The 23,374-nt window shown below is 37.2% G+C and overlaps 2 protein-coding genes across 24 annotated transcripts in view; one reads left to right on the top strand and one right to left on the bottom strand.

The window, feature by feature from the left end:
* The window catches only part of AKT3 (AKT serine/threonine kinase 3), a 395,069-nt gene extending 374,370 nt beyond the window's left edge, over positions 1-20,699 (bottom strand). For 7 of the 23 annotated variants that reach the window (XM_079905023.1, XM_079905024.1, XM_079904994.1 and 4 more), the window contains exons 1-2: positions 10,219-10,373; positions 4,280-4,387 (exon numbers count right to left, since the gene is read on the bottom strand). In XM_079905023.1, coding sequence (XP_079761149.1) covers positions 4,280-4,340 — 61 coding nt within the window. In that variant the 5' untranslated portion in view covers positions 4,341-4,387; positions 10,219-10,373. Of the gene's footprint in view, positions 1-4,279; positions 4,388-10,218; positions 10,377-20,570 lie in introns of those variants that run through there. The other 16 variants (XM_079904995.1, XM_079905013.1, XM_079905007.1 and 13 more) reach the window with 8 other exon arrangements.
* Positions 20,576-22,930, top strand: LOC307177817 (uncharacterized protein). Its single transcript, XM_079905247.1, has 2 exons — positions 20,576-21,732; positions 22,821-22,930. Exon 1 carries the CDS (start codon positions 20,621-20,623, stop codon positions 21,161-21,163), a length of 543 nt encoding a protein of 180 aa, XP_079761373.1. The 5' UTR covers positions 20,576-20,620; the 3' UTR covers positions 21,164-21,732; positions 22,821-22,930.
* The last annotated feature ends 444 nt before the right edge of the window (positions 22,931-23,374 follow it).

The raw sequence follows: 23,374 nt of genomic DNA, 5'->3' as shown, positions 1-23,374 counted from the left end.
CTAGAATTGTCTTCTTCCTCTTCCTTATTCATTCGTCAAAAATAGATTAAGAGCCTACTATGTTCAAGGCACTGGTAGACCCTATATGGGAAAGAAATATAGTTATACTGGACAAGTTTCCTGCCCTCAGGGAGTTTATAATGGAGAACGTAAAATAATGGGTCTATGTAATAACTAGTCAATATAAAGCCTCAAGGAAGCAAAGGCATGAAAGTGATGTAATATTAGAGACAAGAGAATTCATTCTAACTTTGTAAGACTGTGATGTGGGAAAATACCAAGGAGGTGATACTAAAACTTGGCTTTGAGGGTCATGAAAGACTTTCACCAACAAAGACAGAAGGGGAAAAAAAAAAAATGCCAAGCAGAAAAACTGGCATAAGTAAAAACATACCTATAAGAAAATACAGTGGTAGGTGCATGGTTATAACATCAGTAAGACAATGCGAACAGAATGCCAATATTTAAAGAAAGTTTCTCCATGTCAAAGGATACAGAAGCTATGGAGGTAGCTTCTCCAAGTGAGTTAACACAACAAGTTCAAGAGGTATAGCTTCCCTGCACTCCCCAATGGCACATGAAGTTTCCACCAGATGGAAGATACTCCCCTTTTCCGTTCTTAGAGAGTTTTAAACTCTCCTGTCCAACAGTTCTTACCCCCTCACCAGGTACTAATAATAGATTTTTTAAAAGAACTCCAGTATATTCTTGAGTGACAAGAAAGAAACAAAATATGAAGTATCATAAAATTGGCAATAAAGAAATTCCGCTACTGGTCCTGGCTCTGTCCCTGACTCAAAAAATGACCTGTTTTCTAATCTGTACGACAAATGAGTATAATACTAGACAACTTCCAAAGTCTCCTCTAGCTTAAAGTTCTATAAATTTACTTGGAAAAAAGGTTTAGCTATGTTTACAGGTGACTGGAGCTCACCTGGTTTAAACCATTGTTTCCTCAACCACAAAGGCAGATGAAACTTCTACTCCTCTTAATCTGTTATAAGTAATTAAATTAACAAATAACAAAACTAAGTGACTTATAAAGCTTGAACAATTTTAGATCTATACATTAAAACATATGCCTAGCAGAGTTCCACTTCCAGTGATTGTAGGGAGACTTGTATTAGGCTAACTTTCCCATACATAAAATTATAATTCTGTACAAAATACTAAAAAAAAACTATTTGAAGGCAGTGGAAAGCACCAAAAGCAAGCAGAAACTGGGGGGAAGTTGGCCCCTGAAAGAAGGGAACTGCACTGGATGAGATTTGCATTTTTATATGGCTTTTTGCTTGAGGGGCTCCTCCATTCCTTGAGATTAGTGTGGATAAAAACTTAGACAAAAAAATCATAGTCTTGCTGGCTTAAGGAGTCAGATGATGGAGTTCAGAACTGCCAAAAACTTTTCATGGCTAGAAAGTAGAAAGGATAGCCCACGAGAGAGGGAGACACAGAGGAGCCCCCAAACCTGCACATAAACTCTGCCCGAATTCTAGATAAATACTGCATGTATAGGAAAAACTCCAATGCATAGGAAAAACTCCAATGAGCCTGAAAGCATAAAGCAAAAAGTGGGAGGAAAAAAGCAGAGATTTCAACTGCTTTTCACAACAGGAGAAATGAACTGTAGAGACTGAATAGAATCAAGTTAAGTACCAATTAGAACATAAAGCAGTGGTGTTCAGTAGGAAATAAGAGATCCACAACGAACTGTATACAGCTGAAAATTACCAGACATGTGAAGTAACAAGAAAATGTAATCATAGGCAAAGAAAAAAAACAATCAACAGAAACCAACTCCAAGAAAATCCTAATGTCAGAATTAGCAGACAACAGAACAACACTAGATGAAATGGACAAATTCCTCACAATACACAATTTACTCAAACTGACACAAGATGAAACAAAATCTGAATAGTCCTATATCTATTAAATAAATTGAATGTATTATTAAAAAACTCACAAAAATGCTCCAACCCAGATGGCTTCACTGATTGCATTTTATCAAACATATAAGGAAGAAATAAAACCCATCTTCTGCAAATTCCTTCAAAATTTGAGGGAATTCTCAACCTATCTTATGAGTCTACCATAACTTATGCAAAACCTGAAATGAAAATTATCAATCAATATTCTGATAAATGTAAAAAAGGATCCTTAACAAAGTATTAGTGAATCGAAACTGGCAACATGGGACTTCCCTGGTGGCGCAGTGGTTAGAAATCCACCTGCCAATGCAGGCGACACGGGTTTGATCCCTGGTCCAGGAAGATCCAACATGCCGCAGAGCAACTAAGCCCATGTCCCCCAACTACTGAGCCCGCGTGCCACAACTATTGATGCCCGGGTGCCTAGAGCCCATGCTTGCACCAAGAGAAGCCACCACAATGAGAAGCCCTAGCACCGCAACCAAGAGTAGCCCCCGCTCACCACAACTAGAGAAAGCCTGCACGCAGCAACAAAGACCCAACGCAGCCAAAAATAAAAATAAAATAAAATAAAATAAACTGGCAATATATTAAAGATCATCATGACCAAATGGGATTTATTCCAGCAATGAAAGTAGTATACTATATTAACATATTAAAAGAATAATGGGAAAAATTAAATGGTAATTTCAATAGATGCCAGAAAATCTCCTGAAAAAGCTGAATACCCACTCATGATAAAAACTCTCAGCAAACTAGGGAATAGTAGGGAACTTTCTCAACCCAATAAAGGGCAACAATGAAATCCTACATGATACTTAGTGGTAAAATAAATGCTTTCCCAATAAGATGAGAAATAAGGCAAAAATGTCCACTCTCACAAATTATACTCAACATTATACTAGAGGTCCTAACCAGTGAAGTAAGACCAGAAAAGTTAATTAAAGGCATAAAGACTGGAAAGGAAAAAACAGAACTGTGGCTCTTTGCAGATGAGGATCATCACAAAATATTTAGAGTAACTAACATTAACAAGTGAAGTTAATGAGACTGTAGGATATAAAATCAATACACTGACTCAACTGTTGATTAGTAAGGTGTATAATGGCAATTTTATAATTATATAACCCTAGAATGCATATGAAAGCTATTTGATGGTTCTCTCCATTTGGTTTACTTAAAATTTTCAAAACAAATATATTGAAACAATAGGAAAAACAAATTTCACATTACAGCAAATACATTAAATCTCCAAGTTTCAATGCTATTAGAAAATACATTTAATTTTTCCATGTTTCTTCTCCATTTATAACATCAATAGTCAAAGCGAGCTTCTCTAATCTACCATGTGGTTTATACAGTCACTACCACCACTACCACTGCTTTTTACTCTCTATGGAAAACCCTTGCTGCTGAGTAGTAAACAGGAAATCATACTGTCATTTTCTCTCTCCTTAATCACTTTATAATTTATTTCAAAAGTCACTTTGTGAATAAAACATGAACAAAATGTACACAAGTACATACAAATGAAAGGAGAAGGAAAGACCCTTGGACTTAGATAAGCACCCCCAAAAATGCACACTTTGTTTTCTGTAACAACTTACAATTGACTAGATCACAACACGTGTTAAAAACATAACCAAGCTTACATTCTTCGTTACTGAGGTATATTTTGCACAGTGGGGATTAAGCTGTTTTGTGAGAAAACTCATAAACATATAAAGTTTTAGCTTAGAATCAACAAATACTAACATTCTAGTTCATCTAATCAAACCATTTCATAGGATATAAGACAAATGTCATTCAATAGATACAGTTTATGGATATCCCTGAATTGGAAACTATAAGTACAAGGCAAACTAGGGAAAAAGTTCTTTAAAAGCACAAGGTGGTTACACACAAAAAACACAACATGAAAGTTAGATTTGTTAAATACAACAAAAAGTGTAAGCAATTAATATATCATGCATTTTCATCAATCAAAATGTTTTAATGATAAAACTACCTCTTAGATTTGTACCAATTTCAAAACATCAAGATGATGAGTTGACTAGAAATACATTACAAATTTTAACTTGTTATCAAAGGAACTGGCTCTCCACATTAATAAAAGACTACTCAGGTTTTTAAGAAACAGTACTATTAACCAAACAAAATTTTATGAATTACAATAAACCCTTATATAATATTATTACAATATACTTATTTCTATAATTTAAACCATTTAAGCAGGTTAAATTTCCCATTTTATTAATACAATAACTTTCTTAAGAGCAAATATTACTACTAAGCTGTAATGGAAACTAAGAAAGCAAAACTTTTGACATCTAGTTTAAAGACTGAGTTACCTAGAGTATGCCTACAGGCTGGTCTTTGAAGAAGGTAAATTAAGAAGTGTCTAATATACATGCAGATGCCTCTTATCCTGATGTGCAGTCAAACTGTGAGGTGCTCTCCTAGGACCAGTAAGAAGGAAAATGCAGATAATACTCCAGTTTGCAACTGACGTTTCTTTTATTGTCATTTCTTATACCAACAATACTATGTTAATGTGTTATCTCAATTAATACTCACCATTTTGCAATTGCTCCAGATAAGTACAGGAAAAAAGGTTTCACTACTGATCTACCACTAATAACGGAAGTTAGGAAAGCATTTATCCTACATAATATCAGTAATTATCTTTAAGTTTTTTCTTCCTTTTCTAGGAAGATATTTACTGAAGAGCAACTTATTAACACTAAAATTACAAATAAAATGAGATTATACCTGGATAGGAGCTAAGAACTGATTCATAAATACAGGTTTGAGAAAAAGGACTGATAGTCAAAGTAAGAACTATAAATTTTTCTATATTTATTTATTTTATTTATAGTTTAATAGTTTAAAACCACTCCTCTACATACATTATCTCGCAATGCTTACAATCACACTGTGAGGTAAAGGAGGCAGATATATTCATTTTCAAATGACTATGCCAAAGTTCAGGTGATAATAATCTACCCAGGGTAATAAGCAAGGAGCAAATAATAATTAATAACCTTTCAGAAGAAATTCTTTGAACCGAAATATAAGCAAACAACAACAGACTATATAATGAAATTTGCTTGACTAAAACATAAAATTATTATTAAAATAATACTGAAAATCTCTAAAGGGATAAATTAAGAGTGGAAGAAAAAAAAATGTCCAACTGTTTCAACTAATCCTTTCAAGAGTACAGTTAAACAATAGCATCACAAATCCTCACTCAGTGAAATCTAACTTATCAAAGTATAGGGAAAATACATAAATTGTAAAAATAGAGGACACTATCTGTAACCCCAGTCTTTCATTCAGAAATATACACAGACTAAAAGGGATCACCAGACGCCTGAAGAAAACAACCACTACCAAAGAAAGAACCAAAATAAACAAACTGGAAGAATTATTCAATGAGGAGAAAAAACTTAAAATGTTTTTAGTGTCGTAAGATTACAGATTATATTATATATGTAAAATAAGAGCTGGTGACTATGAACTAGATGGAATTCCCAGAAATATAAAGTAAAAGCTGAGATAAGTAATTCAATAAAGGGCAAGAGAGTCAAGGAAATCTCTCAGAACAAAGAGAAAAAACAAAGATAAAAAAAAAGAAAAACTTCAAAACAGAGTATTGGTATAGAAGCTCTAGGAAAAAAACATGAAAGAATATAGAGAACATAGAAGGGAAAAAATAATGAAAGAAATACAGAAGATTGCTCAGAACTGAAGAACAGCCCACATTTTCAAAGGATCCACCAAATGCTTTATAGGATAAATTAAAAAGGACTATAACCCATCCTCCTTAAATTTCATAACACCAAGGATAAAGAGGCATCAACACAAAAAGCTTCCAGAAAACAAAAACAGGCTACCTACAAAAATACTATCCATATTAGCATCAAACCTCTTATCAGTAAAACTGGTTACTAAAAGGCAATGAAACACAACCTTCAGAATGCTGAAGGAAAATAATTTTAAACTTGAACTCTATACCCAGCCAAGGGCATGTATCAGGTGCAAAAGTGAAAAGGACACTTCAAAAATGGTGTTGACAAGCACCCAAACACATTCCTTCTGAAAACGGTACTTCAGGAAGTACTCCAGAAAACTACAAAATAAATCCAAAACAAAAAGAAAAAAGACATGAGAGCTAAGAAAACACTTTTCCAAAAGTGCAATTAAATAATGATATTAGCTAAGCATTATACTCAGAAAAAAGTCAGTTCATATTAGAACTTCAACAAACAGTATGATTAAAAAGCTAGATAACCAAGTGATATGATGAAGAAGGGACACCCTCTTCTACCAACAGGGGGAAAATGTAGTAATTAGAAAATTCAAAAATAAGTTATATGCCAAACTAGAAGCCAAACTAAAGTATGGGATGATCTTGAGTACCAAGAGAGTATAAAAATCCATCTATTCAATCCAAAAATGGGCAGAAGACCTAAACAGACATTTCTCCAAAGAAGATATACAGATTGCCAACAAACACATGAAAGAATGCTCAACATCATTAATCATTAGAGAAATGCAAATCAAAACTACAATGAGATACCATCTCACACCGGTCAGAATAGCCATCATCAAAATATCTACAAACAATAAATGCTGGATAGGGTGTGGAGAAAAGGGAACCCTCTTGCACTGTTGGTGGGAATGTACATTGATACAGCCACTATGGAGAACAGCATGGAGGTGCCTTAAAAAACTAAAAATAGAACTACCATACGACCCAGCAATCCCACTACTGGGCATATACCCTGAGAAAACCATAATTCAAAAAGAGTCATGTACCAAAATGTTCACTGCAGCTCTATTTACAATAGCCAGGATATGGAAGCAATGTAAGTGTCCATCGACAGATGAATGGATAAAGAAGATGTGGCACATGTATACAATAGAATATTACTCAGCCATAAAAAGAAACGAAACAGTTATTTGTAGTGAGGTGGACAGACCTAGAGACTGTCATACAGAGTGAAGTAAGTCAGAAAGAGAAAAAATTCTGTATGCTAACACATATATATGGAATCAAAAAAAAAAAAAAAAGAAAAGAAAACGGTCGGAAGAACCTAGGGGCAAGACGGGAATAAAGATGCAGACCTACTAGAGAATGGACTTGAGGATACGGGGAGGGGGAAGGGTAAGCTGGGGCAAAGTAAGAGAGTGGCATGGACATATATACATTACCAAACGTAAAATAGATAGCTACTGGGAAGCAGCCGCATAGCACAGAGATATCAGCTCGGTGCTTTGTGACCACCTAGAGGGGTGGGATAGGCAGGGTGGGAGGGAGGGAGATGCAAGAGGGAAGAGATATGGGGACATATGTATATGTATAACTGATTCACTTTGTTATAAAGCAGAAACTGACACACCATTGTAAAGCAATTATACTCTAATAAAGATGTTAAAAAAAAAAAATCCGGGCTTCCCTGGTGGCGCAGTGGTTGAGAGTCCGCCTGCCAATGCAGGGGACGCAGGTTCGTGTCCTGGTCCGGAAAGAACCACATGCCGCGGAGCGGCTGAGGCCACAACAGTGAGAGGCCCGCGTCCGGCAAAAAAAAAAAAAAAAAAAAATCCATCTATTCTCTATGGATCCCATCATACTACTCTGTTTAGCAGTATTATGTACATAATCATAATATGGATTAATGCTTTTTAGAATCAGCAAATATAACTATTATAAACCTTAAAAATATAAAATCAATGTTACAGTTGACATAAAATGGGAAGGGAATGTGGAATTCAAGGGAAAGATTGTGAGGGGTACTAATTTTCCTCAACTTATAAAGTGGCAATTCTACTTTCTAGAATTAACGGTGCAAGTGCTAGAAGTTTAATCACAAACACCAAAAAATAAACAAATATCAATAAAAGGAAGAAGGGCAAGAATAGGCATTAAAAGTTTAAATTCTTCATTTTTTCACAATGAAGATATACTAGATTACTTAAGATTCATCAAAAATAATGTTTAGCATATTATATATAAAACTGGGATAGAGCTTCCCTGGTGGCACAGCAGTTGAGAGTCCGCCTGCCGATGCAGGGGACACGGGTTCGTGCCCCGGTCCGGGAAGATCCTACATGCCGCAGAGCAGCTGGGCCCGTGAGCCATGGCTGCTGAGCCTGCGCGTCCTGAGCCTGTACTCAGCAACGGGAGAGGCCACAACAATGAGAGGCCCACGTACCGCAAATAAATAAATAAATAAATAAAGTAAAACTCCAAAAGGTTTAAGTTATTTGCCAGCCCCCCCCAACAAAATAGGAAAAATAATATAAATGTAATGGACAAGTTAAAAATTTTTTTAAATAACTTCTATACAGCACTGAAATGTGAAAATGCTTTCCAAATGTATAATATGAGAATAACATGAGAAAAATTAAACAACAGTACGAATAGCCACTTTGGAAAACAGTTTAGCAGTTTTTATAGAGTTAAACATACACTTACCATATGACTCAGTAATCTCATTCTTAGGTTAATACCCAAGAAAAATGAAAACATATCACACAAAGACGTGCACTCAAATGATCACAGCAGCTTTATTCATAACAGCCAAAAACTAGAAACAACCCAAGTGTCCACCAACTGGTAAACAGGTAAATTGTGGTATGTCCAGATAGTGGAATACCACTCAACAAGAAAAAGGAACAAACTAATGATATATACAACAACATAGATGGATCTTTAAAGTATTATGCCATGTGAAAGTAACCAGACACAAAGGACTACATATTGTATTATCCTACTTATATGAAATTCTAGAAAAGCAGAATTATAGTAACAGCAAATCAGTGGTTGCCAGAGTTCAGGGAAGAGGACTGACTGTGCAGGGGAATGAGGGAACTTGCTGGGATGATAGAAATATTCTATATCATGATTTTAGGGTTTGTTGCACTAGTGTATAAATTTAGCAAAATTCATCAAAGTAAAAATTGGTGGATTAAAATTGGTGAATTTTATTGTACGTAAATTACAACTCAATAAGGCCAATTTTTTTTTTTTTTTTTTGCGGTACACGGGCCTCTCACTGCTGTGGCCTCTCCCGTTGCGGAGCACAGGCTCCGGACGCGCAGGCTCAGCGGCCATGGCTCACAGGCCCAGCCACTCCGCAGCATGTGGGATCTTTCCTGACCGGGGCACGAACCTGTGTCCCCTGCATCGGCAGGCGGACTCTCAACCACTGCGCCACCAGGGAAGCCCAATAAGGCCGATTTTTAAAAACTCATTAACACATAATCATATTTAACTATTGACAACAGCTTTTTAGCCTAAGTATTAACTACAGAACTTCAAAGAATATTAAAAATCACTAAATTATTAAGAGGTAACTTTTAACCAGAAAATAGATATATGAGAACTTAAAAGCTCTGAGAATGTAGCCATCTTCATCCTACTGAATTTGGCCATGTGGATAAACAGTAGTTGCCTAGCAACTAATCTAAACTCTAGTCTAGATTTCTAATAAACACACTGACTACATAAGCAGGTGATCTCATGGAGCATAAACTAAGCTTTACATTGAAGAGTTCCTTTAGTATTAAAAAATAATAATGCATTTGAATTATTTATCTAAAGTATTTAAATAACTTTAAGAAATAATAATTATTTCTTATTAACAAGGAATAATAAAAGTAGATCATGAAAAATTAAAATATGAAATTAAACATAGACACACACACACACACACACACACACACACACACACACACACAATCCCTTTCCTCATACGGTCTTTTACTTTAGGACTTTACTTATCTAACTATGGGATTACTGAATCCATGAGTTTGTGAGTGAATCCTTCCTTTTTACTACTTTAAGCCCTTTCCCTGCCACCGCCCAAACTGGCTCAATATAATTGAATACTTTTATTTATATATTTACATGTCTTTAAATGCATACAAGTTAGATACTTTTCTAGATATTAAATCATTCTAAAGACACCTCTCTGGATTGTAGAATCTGTGGACAATACAGAAAAATACACCATGAACTTTCTGTAACATCCATGCACACAACATACCAGAAAGCCAAACCTTCTTGATTATAAATGATCAAAATCAAGAATTACAAAGAATTCCTAAATAACAAGAAAATTCCTAACACATATGTTAAATATCATTTCTATCTTAGTGGACACAGTATGTCACAGTTTACTTTGTTAACAGCATCAGAAAAAAATATCAACTTCCAGGACACCACTTAGTGTTAGCACACTTACCAACCATATTATTTTCAGTTTTGTTGAACACTTACCCCTCTTCTGAACCCAACCTTCTTTCACAATGGTAACATCGCTCATGATGGCGCCCCTCTGAGCCCCCAACTTGGAGAAAAGGTACTTTGTGATACCAGCTTTGGGGTTTGGATTCTCTGCTGCTGCTGCCCTTCCCACTCTCTAGTGATGACTCAGCCTGGAAGGAAGTATTGAAGAAAGAATTTCTTTTTTTTCCATTCTTGCAACTCACACAGCAATAACAAACAACTAATTCTTTGTAAATGTCTTCAACTGGCCTGACCTCACATAAAAGTCTAGCTCTTCAAACTGGGGAACTTATTTATTAAGTAGTTTTATAATGAATGCACTTCCCTGGTCTTGTGACAGAACTTCAAAGGACAGTGAAACTTTTAACCTACAAGGTTGCAACAAAAAAATGTGTTAAGAAAACCACTGTCACACCTACACAAATAATACAGAAAATTTCCTTGGTAATGTGTGTTTGAGGTGAAAAGGGAAGAGAATGAAAGTGAGGTGGACTAAAAGTAAATCTCCATGTATGTCTAGTTTCAAAATCTCAGTAAATTTAGAAATAGTATGGCAAAGCAATTGTGAATGTTTTTAATTGCTGGATTTTATGTAAAAAACAATGTGCTAAGTAACCAACATTTATCTATGCTTACTCTGCCTTGTTCCAAGAAATATTTTAGGTAGATTACAATAAATAAAATATTATAAATCATATAAAATCAATTATTTTTTAAAGTAGATGGAGTGAAACAAAGGGAATATGAAAGTGGGAAAAAGTATGGAGTATTCAGGACATGTCAAGAACTATTACAGGTGCTTACATCTATTATACAATTAACTCCATTTCATAGATGGGAAAACTGAGGCTCAGAGATTAAGTGGCTTGCCTGATTTCAACACAGCTAATGAATGATGGCACCAAGATGTGAACCCAATCTACCTGATTCCAGAGCCTGCATTCTTATTGACTTAAGATAAAAAGAAGCCAGAGTAAAAATGTACATATTTGTGAAAGGTGGACCACAAATTTAACTTGAAGCTTTCAGGAAGCAATACAAATAAGGAAATACAATCAGTTTCAATATTTACAGTATCCATAAATATTTTAAAAAAGAAAAAAAGAAGTTGTTCAGAAGGAAACAATTGTTCTAGGACAAAAATCTGAAATTTAACCCATAGGTCTTCATAAGATACCTTGTAGTGTAATAAACAAAAGCCCTCAAAAATATCCTCACATATATACAGCAATACATATGAGCTTTACTGGCTATTTCTTATTGTCCCTCTCAAGCTAAAAAGGAAAGTGCCAAGATAAAATTGAATTAAAGCATTTCCACAGAAAGGAACCAAAAAACGTGACCCAGGAACCCAGGCATAAATTTCAGATAACCAGAAAAATGGATGTATGGACTATATAACTATACTATTTTCTCAAATATGGTTTTAATAAATAGTGCATAGGAATAAGTTCAAGGTTAGACTTCCTAGCTAGTATTGAAATGAATTACAGTTCTTTTTCCAATGCAAATTAAGTACAGAGCCTAATAATTTAGCAGTCAGGAATTAAGACTACCATTCTCTTAAGAAAAGACTGACAAAGTTTATGTGGCTGAATAGAAGACCACCCCACTCATGTGCCATGGGGCTGAGGGCAGCAACTACAGGCTGGAGCAAGACTGTCCTCAAAATCATTCAGAGTCAAAAGGAATATTAGAATCTCGGTGTATTCTCCCAAAATATGTTTGACAGAATACGAAGAGAAATTCCAGAAAAATAAGAAGAAAAAGAGGGTTAAAAAAAGAAAAAAAAATTATTTGGTCAAGTAAGTTTGCGAAATTCTATAAACCATGTCTTTCTCTTGAAACAACACTATTACCATATTAAAGGTACAAAATATATAATGTATAACCTTATTTATCTCAGCAAATCCTAAACTTACTTGAACACACAGGGCTTTTTTTTTTCCTTTAGTAACATGTATTGAAATCCAGGGGAACACACTGTGAAAAACAGCCATAGGAAATGGCCACATAATTCAAGACAAGACCCATTTCACCATTAAAAACAGGCAAAAACAAAAACAAAAAAGCTTCCAGTAAAGAATCAAAACATCATTTTAATTTGATTTATGTAACTTCCTGAAGAACTCAACATGGTCAACTGGCTACTTAATATGAAGCTAGATAACTGAAAGGGTTAACTCTTTATACAACATAAATAATTACAATTAACCCTTGAACAACATGGGTTTGAACTGTGCAGGTCCATTTATACATGGATTTTTTTTCAATAAATACAGTACCTGCATTTTCATTTTACAGATCTTTAAACTAAGTGTGGGGAAAAGTTTGTGTTCAATTAGAGACCACAATATGTAGAATCAAAAGAACTAAAGTTTGAATCCTTATTTTATCCACACTGTTTCAGCTTCCTGCCCTTGGATAAGTCATTTACCAATTCCTTTGTTTTTGAGACAGAGATAGCAGTAGGCAGATTTCTGACACTGGGGTTGGGATGAAGGAAGCAACCCACCCCAGTACTGGTCAAGAGTCAACTGTATAAAGGGAGTTAAATATTAGGGACACTAGTGCAAAATGATGTCTTTAAAAGAACTGCACTTAGACCTTCTCTTTGGTAGTACTTACAGCAAGAGGCCTCACATCTATTAAGCCATTCTTGGTTTCTGACTATAAAATTGTATACTCTGGGTAAATGAAAATTCGTATCTTAATATCCTTGGGATTGGAAAGGTAAGAGATCAGCGACCAACACTTAGTAATAAACAAAAAATAATACACATCCAATAAACATATACAGAATATTTTCCTATTAAAATAATTTGTATTATAATACCCTTATATAAAACACTAGAAAAACAAAAGTATTTTCAAAATTGGTTCTATTTTTTTTTTAAGTGGACATTTCACTGAAAGAATCTTAAAGCTAGAAGGGACGCTCATTTTACAGTTGAGGAAACAGAAATCAAGACAGATAAGTGACTTGCCCAATGTCATACAGCTACTTTATAAGAGAATCAAGACCACAAAAACAGGTACACACTTTCCACTAGCACTGCCTCTTCAGGACAAAACAATATATTGAAATATTCAGATCAACCCAAAATCAATGAATTCTATTTTATAAAGAAACTGTTTCCAAAAACTAGTTTTTTAGATAAAGATGTTTATCAGTGCCTAAACATTTAAACTTTTTAAATGTATATTAAATCAACAGGACAAAATTTATCATCTTCAATAGGGCCAGTGAACCAGGTACTACAGAGATGGCTTTATCCATTTTGCATCTTAAAATGTTACCAAATTCCACCCATATTCATAATTTTCAGCTTTAAAATTGCTCAGGTCACCTCTGGCTAAAATGATACATTATTTGAACACAATTTAAAAGACGTTCAAAGGTATACTACTCTAGGATTATGATCAATAAGCTAGAAATAAACGCTGTCTTTAGTACAGAACCAATGCTATCGACTCTCAAGCAGTAAACTATATTCTTTGATCTACTTTTCCTACAGTGGCAACACTCTTGCACCAAGTCAAATACACTCTCCCACTCAGTCTTCCATGTTACTAAAAACACTAATCTGCCAAATGATGAGCTGTACTTCAGGCATGTAATCTGCTTCCTAAGGTAGAGTCCTACAGTCCTAACTTCTTTAGAAATGTGTTCTATCCAATGAGCTGTAAGAAAGAAAATTTGGTATATTTTTCTTTTAAACCTATTGCGTTAAACATTCATTGCTGGGTAATCTAATTTTTCCCATTCTTATAAAAAATTTCATACAAAATTCTTAGTAGATTCAATTTATAATTCACACAAAGCAGTTACACTAAAAGTATTTTCATACAAAATTGAGAATTTGATAATGATAATAATTACATTTGAATGTCATTTTACAATTTACAAAACATTTTCACATCTTTTACCTTATTCAATAGCATTATTATTTAGTAAAGCAATTTAATGCTGCCTGGCACATAAGAGATGCTCAACAAATATGGAATAAGTGAATGAATGGATGAGTGAAAGAACAAAGATGCAGCTTTAGATACCTAATAAAGACGAAGCAAATTAATACTGTAAGTCGACAGAGAATGGTATGAAGCCATGGTAAAAACAAACCTAAACTTAAACATTATGGAAGCACCTACAAAAAAATAATTAAAGTTGAAATAAATATTCTTCCCTATTCATTAAAGTATGTTTCCTATTAATTTTAATGCCTAACACACATTAAAATTATCCTTTTTTCTCGACTTTTTGTTGAGATGGTCAAGTTTCAATTCCCAAACAAATCAGGCATCAACACTGCCCAAAATTATCCATTATGGGAGGAAAAAGGGAAAGAATAGGATATTTTCTTCATGATACTTTTAAGAATTTTTAAAAGATATCTGTTTACTTACAGCAGCCAACCATTCAATTTTAAGCAATAAAGTTCTTCAAACATCTGTTTAAAATATCATTCGCGCAACATTATATATATATATATGTATATATATACACACATATATGTTCGTTCAGTCAATACAGATGTATTGATTATCTACTCTGTGACAAGAACTATAATTGAGTATACAGGGGGCAAGCAAAACTAAGTATTTCAAAACTCTTTTCCAAATCTATAATAATTTGTTATCAAAGTGCTTTCACATATATTTTCTCATTTAACTCTGCAACAAATTTGTGCAGTAGCTATAACATCTACAATTTTGAACCTAAGAAGACAGTAACCAATCAATAACGATGACATTTCCTCACAGTTACCATAACAAGTTAGTGACAAGTAACTACTTCTTCTATCAGTTTGTTATGCTTGCTACAAAATAACACAATATGAGCTCTGAAAAACATGTACATTTGTGAATAGTTCTGAACATTTTTTTCTGTTAAAAATTATATTTCAGAAGTCCAGTAAAGCATGTTTTCAAACAAATTAAAAATTAAATATAACTACTGCATCACAAACGAAATTATAATAGAAGACTAAAAGTTAAGTTGACATAAAGTTAAAAAGCACCCCAAGCAATTCTATTTTATAAAGAGCAAAATTCATAGGTTAATAATTTCCTGTATGTTAATTTCTAAGTTAAAAGCCATGATACAAATCTATAATACAACCTTCTATAAACTACTATACATTTGGCTATAATTAATACTATGTAGAATATACTTGCTCTGCACCCACATTTTTTATATACTTTAGGTACGCTAGCCAAACTAAAGTAATGAAGAACTGATATCCAAATACAATAGAAAGTTGCTACTCTGAAAAACAATGATGGTCAAGGGTAACCATGGTGTAATTCTATGATATTTACTGATTTTAAAAAATAGGTGAGACTAATGTATGCCATAATAAATGCATAAGGCTAATGAAACTTTTAAAAGGATTTGAGGGAAAGGAAAAATAGTGGAGTGGAAGGGAAATTCAAGGTAACCTGATCGCCACTTCAAATAACTCTAAGCCAGTCTGTCCTTTTAAGAGTTATCCTGCTAAAAACATATCATATAGGGAAGTGAACCATACAAACTATATACTATGGATACCTTTCCTCTCTTCATACTACAATACACTTTGTGGATTTTCTTTCAACTCTTTCCATATAGATATCTTCACTGTTTCACACTATGGGAAAATACCTGAATAAGCAAAGGCAAGATTTCTAACTTTCACACAAAATATCAGTTATTCTAAATTGCCAATTCTTAAAAATCAGCTTTATAAACTTTGAAATATGCATATAAAACCATAAAGCATTTCCCCCCCTCTTCCCTACCCCTGTTTAGGGCATTTGCATGCCATTTCAACCAACACATCCATTATTAATCGAGTAAAAAAAAACAACTCATGCTGGGTGATATATTTAATATTCTAATTTGAAACAACTAAGAAAATGCTTATTGGATTCTTCTGGCTCACCTAAACCACTGAACAAGCTCCTGACAAATTCACCCCTACATTTCTCATGTAAAATGTGGCTTGTCTCTATTTGAAAGCACTTATGTAACAACACACGGACAGGTTAAGGGTTGCTACTAAAACAATCTTAGTTGCACAGTTGGCCATATTTTTCCAATACACCTGTAAAATCCTTCTAAAATCTGACTCAGGGACCTCCCTGATTATAAAACAAAAAGAATACACACACACACAAATGTCATTAATCAGCCTGACAGATTTTACTCCTGATTAAACTGAAAGTTAACCAGTAGGTATGGAATCCTGTAACAAAGTTCATTACAATGGTGCATTAGAAAGAGCACAGGACAGGACAAGAAACTTGGGTCCCTATTCCCAACTCTGCCCGGCCCAGACTAATGCTGTATAAGGCCCTTTAATTCTCTGTGCCTCAGTTTCCTTAGCCATAAAAATAAAAGTATAGCATTAGATGAACTCTAAATAGCTCTTATTTATGGTTCTTCAAGTTTAAAGCTACTGAGTATCTATTTCACTTATAGATGGCATCTTAGGTGACAGTATCCTGATTATACACAGTTCCTGTCCTCAAAAGGTTAATATATAGTTGAGAAGATAAAACATTCAAACATCAATTCCACTCAGACAAAATTTGGACTAAATTCCACTACTGGCAAAAATACCATCTTCCTCCCCCTCTCATCCCCTAGACTCCCAAATATAGTCAGAGGCTTTTTCAATTAACATAGAGAAGAAAAATTCTCATTTGAAAATCTCCCAATGATTTCTTCCAATAATTTTTTTTTACTTTTCCCTCTGAATATTAGCAAAATATACCCACTTAAAAGTGTGAAATATCTGTAATTGGTGACAAATAAATATAAACAGAGTACTGAAAAGAACTAAAAACCAAATCTACAGGTCAAGAAGCATACACCAATTTACCTATCGACTACCATTTGGAGATTTCCTGGCAAAGGAAATGTTTACATCTAACATGTTCAAAGACTATGGTGCTACAATAAAACATGTAAACATCTGTGGCATTTAATTCAGCATTTGAAAGAAATGAAACTTTAGAAAAGTTACGGATCAGTCAATATGTTTTACTATATTATCTTGATTTCTGTGGAAATTATACTATACAAGTTCATTGAAATTTAGCATTGTCATTGTGAATTCTAATAATAGGTACAAACAGGTTAGGACAAACACTGAAAGAAAAAGTGTTTCAAAATTACTAAAGTTAAAATGAAACAAAATTTTACAATGCCAGAAAAAGTATTTTCTCCTGTGAAAATCACTTTCAAAAGTGTAACAGGCTATTGTGAAGATTAAATGCATTTATACACATTAAGCACATATAACAGTACCTGGCACATGCAAGCGCTCATCAGGCACTGGCTAGCATTAACTCTAAATTGAATGTAGCTCTATCATACATAAAAGACCATGATAAAACATGTAAGTTAAGATCAGATGATTCAGGCAACTACAGAAAAGTACATGGTGTACGAAAGGAACATTTAGAATTCTGATGCGCACTCTGAAACCTGGAGTAAAAGAGAAATTTTAAATAATTTAAATACTCTAACACAAATCTACAAAAATTAATCATGTGCATTGATTTATATTAACTTAAAAATAAAAATGCAAGTCAAATTACACGACTGATTTGGTCAAAATGAAATGATTTCTTTTTCTGTCTTGCATCTTATGTTAGTCATATATTTTTATGTTAAATATTTTTTAGTGCTTGAAACTTAATCTCACTATAAAGACTAGATCCTATCAAATCATGCTAAAAATCCAATTAACACATCATTAACAATTGCCTTATCTTCCCAAGGGTGAATTATAGTACTAAAAGATATAACAACAAAAGAAAGTATAGCCATCTTTTCATAAAAATAGGCAAAGTTTAAGTAAATTCTAAACTTCCACAAAATTAATTTGTAAAACCAGTTCCTCTTTTTAAAAAAAACTAAGTAGTTGAAAATTTCCATTGAATTTTTTGTAAGAATGTCTCATGTTTAAATAGAAAGCTAGAGTTTAAAAAACCTTAAATCCTTACTTTGCACAAGACTCTATGCTAAGTACATGTGTCCCATATGTTTAACAAAAACATGTTTAGATTTGCAGTGATTATGAAAACAAATTCACTGTCTAATAGTGGTGATCTTCTGGATGAAATGTAAATAGTAAAAGTTTTTAATCAAATCAGTCCCTACCACACAGTTCACACTCTAATATTTGTTGAATGAATGAATGAATGAAATCTTATTTAAAATATTTTACAGCCATTTAAGTTACATAAACAAAAACATCCAAAGCAATATTCTGACATACACAACTTAAACTAAGAGTCAAAGTAAAAATTAATTTTAAGTTGGAAAACAATTCACTAAAGTAATCATTACAGAACGGCTAAAAGTAGGAGACAAAATGAATACAAATAATAGTTTCAAAAATTTTTTGCAGAATTACTTGAGACATTATTTTTCAAACACTCTAAGAATACATACTGCAAATACACGGTACAAACATAAAACTAAAACTTTACATTCACCTAACTTCCAATGTTGCCTCATTCGTGTGATACATGCACTTCCCTCACTTTAAAATTAAAAGCTCAAACCAGTCAGATATTGGGATAAACCCTAGTGAGAAAAACAAAAAACAGGTCTTCAGATGCAATCTCACTGGTGAACTTTCAAAGTCAAGACTATGTATCGGCAAAGGAAAAAAAATCTACAGTCCTGACTTCTATCTTGCAAATAATTGTGCATCCTGTCATACACCTTAAAGCTAGTAATACTAATAAGTAGATATTCCAATAAAAGATGTTTTCACGTTTTAGACAACCACCTCCTGTAATATTCCTATTCATTTACACATATTTCGCCATGACAAGTTCTGAAGACACAGTTTCCTAAACCATCTTTATGGAATTCTTCCTCCTTTGGCTTTTTCAAGTATTTTCCAACAATGCATAACCTAATTTAGTGACTCTCCATCAAAAACAAAGCCCAATAGTTGTCTAATGATTTACAGTCCACTAAAAGATATTACATGACCATGCTTTACCAAAGATGGAACATATATCTAAATTGATGATTTGAGGCAGTTGCCAACGCATTAACTACAAAAAAAGGCACTATTCCACATTCTTTAGCTTCATGATGAACTAAAAAAGTGTGAACATTTTATTGACACCAGTAATTAATATAGATACCTGGGTTTCACTGTTGAATTTCTACTTGGAAACGTTATCCATTACAAACTACTGGGCTTTCAACCAATTACCACACTGGTGAAACGTGTTGGTTTTATTTTCATAACATTATTTTATGGAAGAAACGTGAGTATGTCAGCCTTGACTTATGGGTAAACATTTCCTCTGCTTTCAGAAGATAAACAGTAAATACCGGTATTGAAAACAGGGCCCCAAAGAAATTCAATCTAGCCTAACTGTAGATTCCCGGGAAATCCCAAACAAGAGGTGACCCCGCCTAGGAGTCAGGGTGAACACAGCAACCAGCTCCGCTTCAACTTTGGGCTCAGAAGGGCCCCACTAGCATCATGGCTGATGCAGACCGATGCGCAGGAGAAGGTGGACGAGGAAGAGGCTGGTTTGTTTACTTGCAGCCAGAGCCGCCGCCGCCGCCGCCGCCGCCGCCGCCGCCGCCGCCAGCAGCGACAGCATCACTGGATCCGCCAAAGCCAGCATCTTCCGTACATTTCTATTCTTAGCACACAACTCCGGAGCGGATCAAAACCCCACTACTATTAAAAACACAGACAAGCACGTTCCCCACCTCCCACACACCCCCACCCGACCAGGGCCGTCTCTTCCTGTGCGCCGGCGGCGGAGTGGGGGGGGGGGGGGGGCGGTGTGGAGAACAAGACCCCGGGGAGCCGTCGCATCCCTGCCTTCCCCCACCCACGCGCACACAGCCCCCTCCCCCACCCAAACGCCCTGACACAGGCGCTCCCCGCGTTACATAACCCCGCCGCCACCCCAGGCCGAGCGGGCCCCCTCCCCTAGCCGCCGGCCGGCGAGGAGGGTGAGCGGGCTGTATCGAGAGTGGCGCAGAGACCAGAGGCGCCGGGCCCGGGCGGCCCAGACCCGGACCGCATCGCTAGGCCAGGAACACCCTCCCCGGCCCCCGCGCACCGCCGCCTCAGCTTCCCTCAGCAAAGTGAGGGGTGCGGTCTGTCCGCGCCGGGCATCCCCGGCCTCCGCACCCGCATCCCAACCCCAGCCCCCTGCGACCCAGCCCCCGCCCACGCCCCCGGCGCGGTGACAAGCCGGACACCCCCACCTCATTCACCCACCGCCACCCCCGCCCGAGGGGGGTCCGGAGGGAGAACAGGCGCGGCGGGGAGAGGGCAAGAGTGGGGGGCGGTGGCTGTTACCTGCAAAGGCGGCGGCGGCGGCCCCGCAGCTGCTCGGGCGGCGGCGGAGGATGGAGCCGGGGGGCGGGGGGAGGAGAGGGGGCGACTCGGGGGTCCCCCTCCCTCCTCCTCCCCTCCTGTCCTCCCCCCACCCCGCAGAGCCTCTGGCCCCCCTGGAGCCGGTGTGGCCGGCGGGAGGGCAGGCGGCGGGCTGCAGGGGAGGGAGGGAGGGAGCCGGCCGGGCCGCGGAGCTGGAGCGGGAGGAGGCGGAGGCGGCGGCGGCGGCGGCAGCGGCGGCGGCGGCGGCGGCGGCGGGAGGAGGGAGGCGGCGGGGGGAGGGGGCGGAGACTCTACGTGGGAATCGGATCTCGGCTACAAATTCAATTCATCACCAGAAAACTCCGCTCGGGCGGGGGCCGGGTCGCGCCGGCGAGGCGAGGCGGCGGCGGGTGGAGGCTCTGGGCCCTGGCGGCCTGGCGCGGGTCGGGGGTCTGCGGCCTCCTCTCGGGCTGCGCCCCGCTGGGGGGCCCGCCGCCGCCTCCCCGCCCCCTCCTCCCTATGGGGCCGCCGCTGATCAGCTCTCGCTACCGCCGCCGCCGCAGGCTTGTTGTTGACTTTGAGGAAAACTCCTGACGTCAGGGGCTGGCGCACGGCGACTGGCGGGAGCTGTTTCCCCGCGTCCCCAGCCGGCCCGCCGCCTCTGCCCCCTCCCCGCGGGCCCCCGTCCGCGGGCTTCCCCGCGCCCCCAAGCCCGCGGCGGCCCGCGCCCCTTCTCCTCTCGCGAGAACACGCCCCCCCTCCCCCCCCAGCCGAAGCCGGGAGCGGGGCGTCGTTCCTGGGCGGGAAGTTGTGGGTTTTCCCCGCGCCCTCCTGGCGCGCTGCGGGCACCCGAGGCCCGGCAGGGGAGGCTCTTCTGCCTTCCGCGCGCAGCCAGGCCCGGGGCTTTTCCTCCCGCCCGCCGCAGCTCCAAGGAGGTCAAGCCGAGCGCGTGAGGGGCCCGGACCTGAGGCCCCAGAGATGGGCGGTGCCCTGTGGGGGCGCGCCCCGGAAAGCTTGGAGCCGGGCCCACCCCTCTGCACCTCAGAGGTCAGTCCAGAGTCTGACACCGTTCCTGACTCCTAGGAGACCTTATCGTCCAGTCTAGAACACCTCTCTCGGAAGAGCCATCCTCCCTGGGCTTCCTGTAAGCAGTCACCACACATAGTGTACGGCTTGCATTAGCATCGTAATTCAACCTTAAAATTTCACACTTTTTAGAGACGGTAGTTTTCATTGATTTTGGGGAAGCCATGATGTATTGCACTCACTACGAAGAAGATAGATAGCATTTCTTTCTTTTGAAGTTCATGGCTTCTGAGGATATTTGCAATGGAAACACTGTTTTTTTTTCAAAATGGCCAATTTTTTTTTTAACTATACATCATACTCCATAAAGTTATAAAAGAAGTTTACTTCTTCTGACACCATGTATTATTGCTTCTGGAACACTTTGAAAAAACCGTATTATTTCACCACGTGGCTCTAACCTTGATGGTGTACCTGTTATTTCTCCCAATGCAAGATTCTTGTTAGTGCTTTTAGCTTCTTTCTTTAGAAGAGTGATTCCTTCTGACGCGCACTTCCTACTCTTACCATGTCCAGACAACATTGGGATGGTAGTCATTCTTTTACACTATATCCCTGGTATTTATATAGGGAGTTGTATTTATATATCTATGTCCACACCTTTTATGAAATGCATATCTATTGGGATTGTGGACAGGGATATGAAACCTAATTAAAAAAGGAAGTGCTTTTTAAGTCGATTTTCTCCATTTGTAAGGGAAGCACTTCTCTGACCATTTCAGAACAAAATTTGCCATTTTAATATATACAATCCACCCGAGAGTAAAAGTCCTCAATTGCTGCTTTTCTCCATCTTCCGTATTTCCCAGCGCGTCATGAACTGATTAATAAATATACACTGTCTCCTAATTCTATTTAGTTTATCTGTGTATAAAATATAATTTATTACCATAATTATCAGACCTCTAACAGTCCCTATTGGCAAAGTGATTCCGTTACAGATTTCTTGCTTGGGAGTAACAAAAATTGGTCAGATTTTTATTCTATAATAACCCAACCCACTTTTTATTTTTAAGAAAATAGTCACTATGACACCAGCGCTAAAAAGAGTGTCTCAAAAGCTCTTTTAAATACTTAACTCTGAGAGTGGTGATATTCTGAATTACCAGATATCTCTTACCAACTGCAATTTTCATTTGTTTCCAGTTTTAACATCAACATATTTGTGAGAACCAAATTTGTCTTATGAGCCATACTGCCTCAAAATATTTCTCCATCTCATCAGATTGTATTAAATCTTAACTGGATTAAACCCTAAAAGTAAGTATTGTATAAACTACAATGTATTATATACTCTGGGCTTCATGTATTTGAAAAGTTGTAAACTTCTATTTCTTCTGTGTTTTGTACTTCTACTCTAGTAGTTTCATCAATTTCTGTAATAAAAGCATATCAGTTTTTATTATACAATTATTTATTATAGAACTATTATTTACTTAAGTACCATTGTTCTTTCTCTTAGACTGTGCCATCATGAATTTTGGAGAATCTGCCAATTGTGATATGATGGTACTTCATACACAGTGTATGCTAGAGATCTCTTCGTTGTCATCACTTTCCAGTAATATGGGCAGCAGGAACATGTTCATCCATGGGAATGTCCCTCCTAAATTTTGGAGACAAAGCCCTCATTCTTTATTAAGCCAGAAATTCTTAAGGCTAGTATCTCTCAGTAGTAGTTACTTATGCAGCTTAAGTAT

The sequence above is a fragment of the Stenella coeruleoalba genome (assembly GCF_951394435.1).
Source record: "Stenella coeruleoalba genome assembly, chromosome: 1".
Lineage (NCBI taxonomy): Eukaryota > Metazoa > Chordata > Mammalia > Artiodactyla > Delphinidae > Stenella > Stenella coeruleoalba.
The sequence above is the reverse complement of the archived record's forward strand: the minus strand, read 5'-3'. Positions and strand labels throughout refer to the sequence as shown.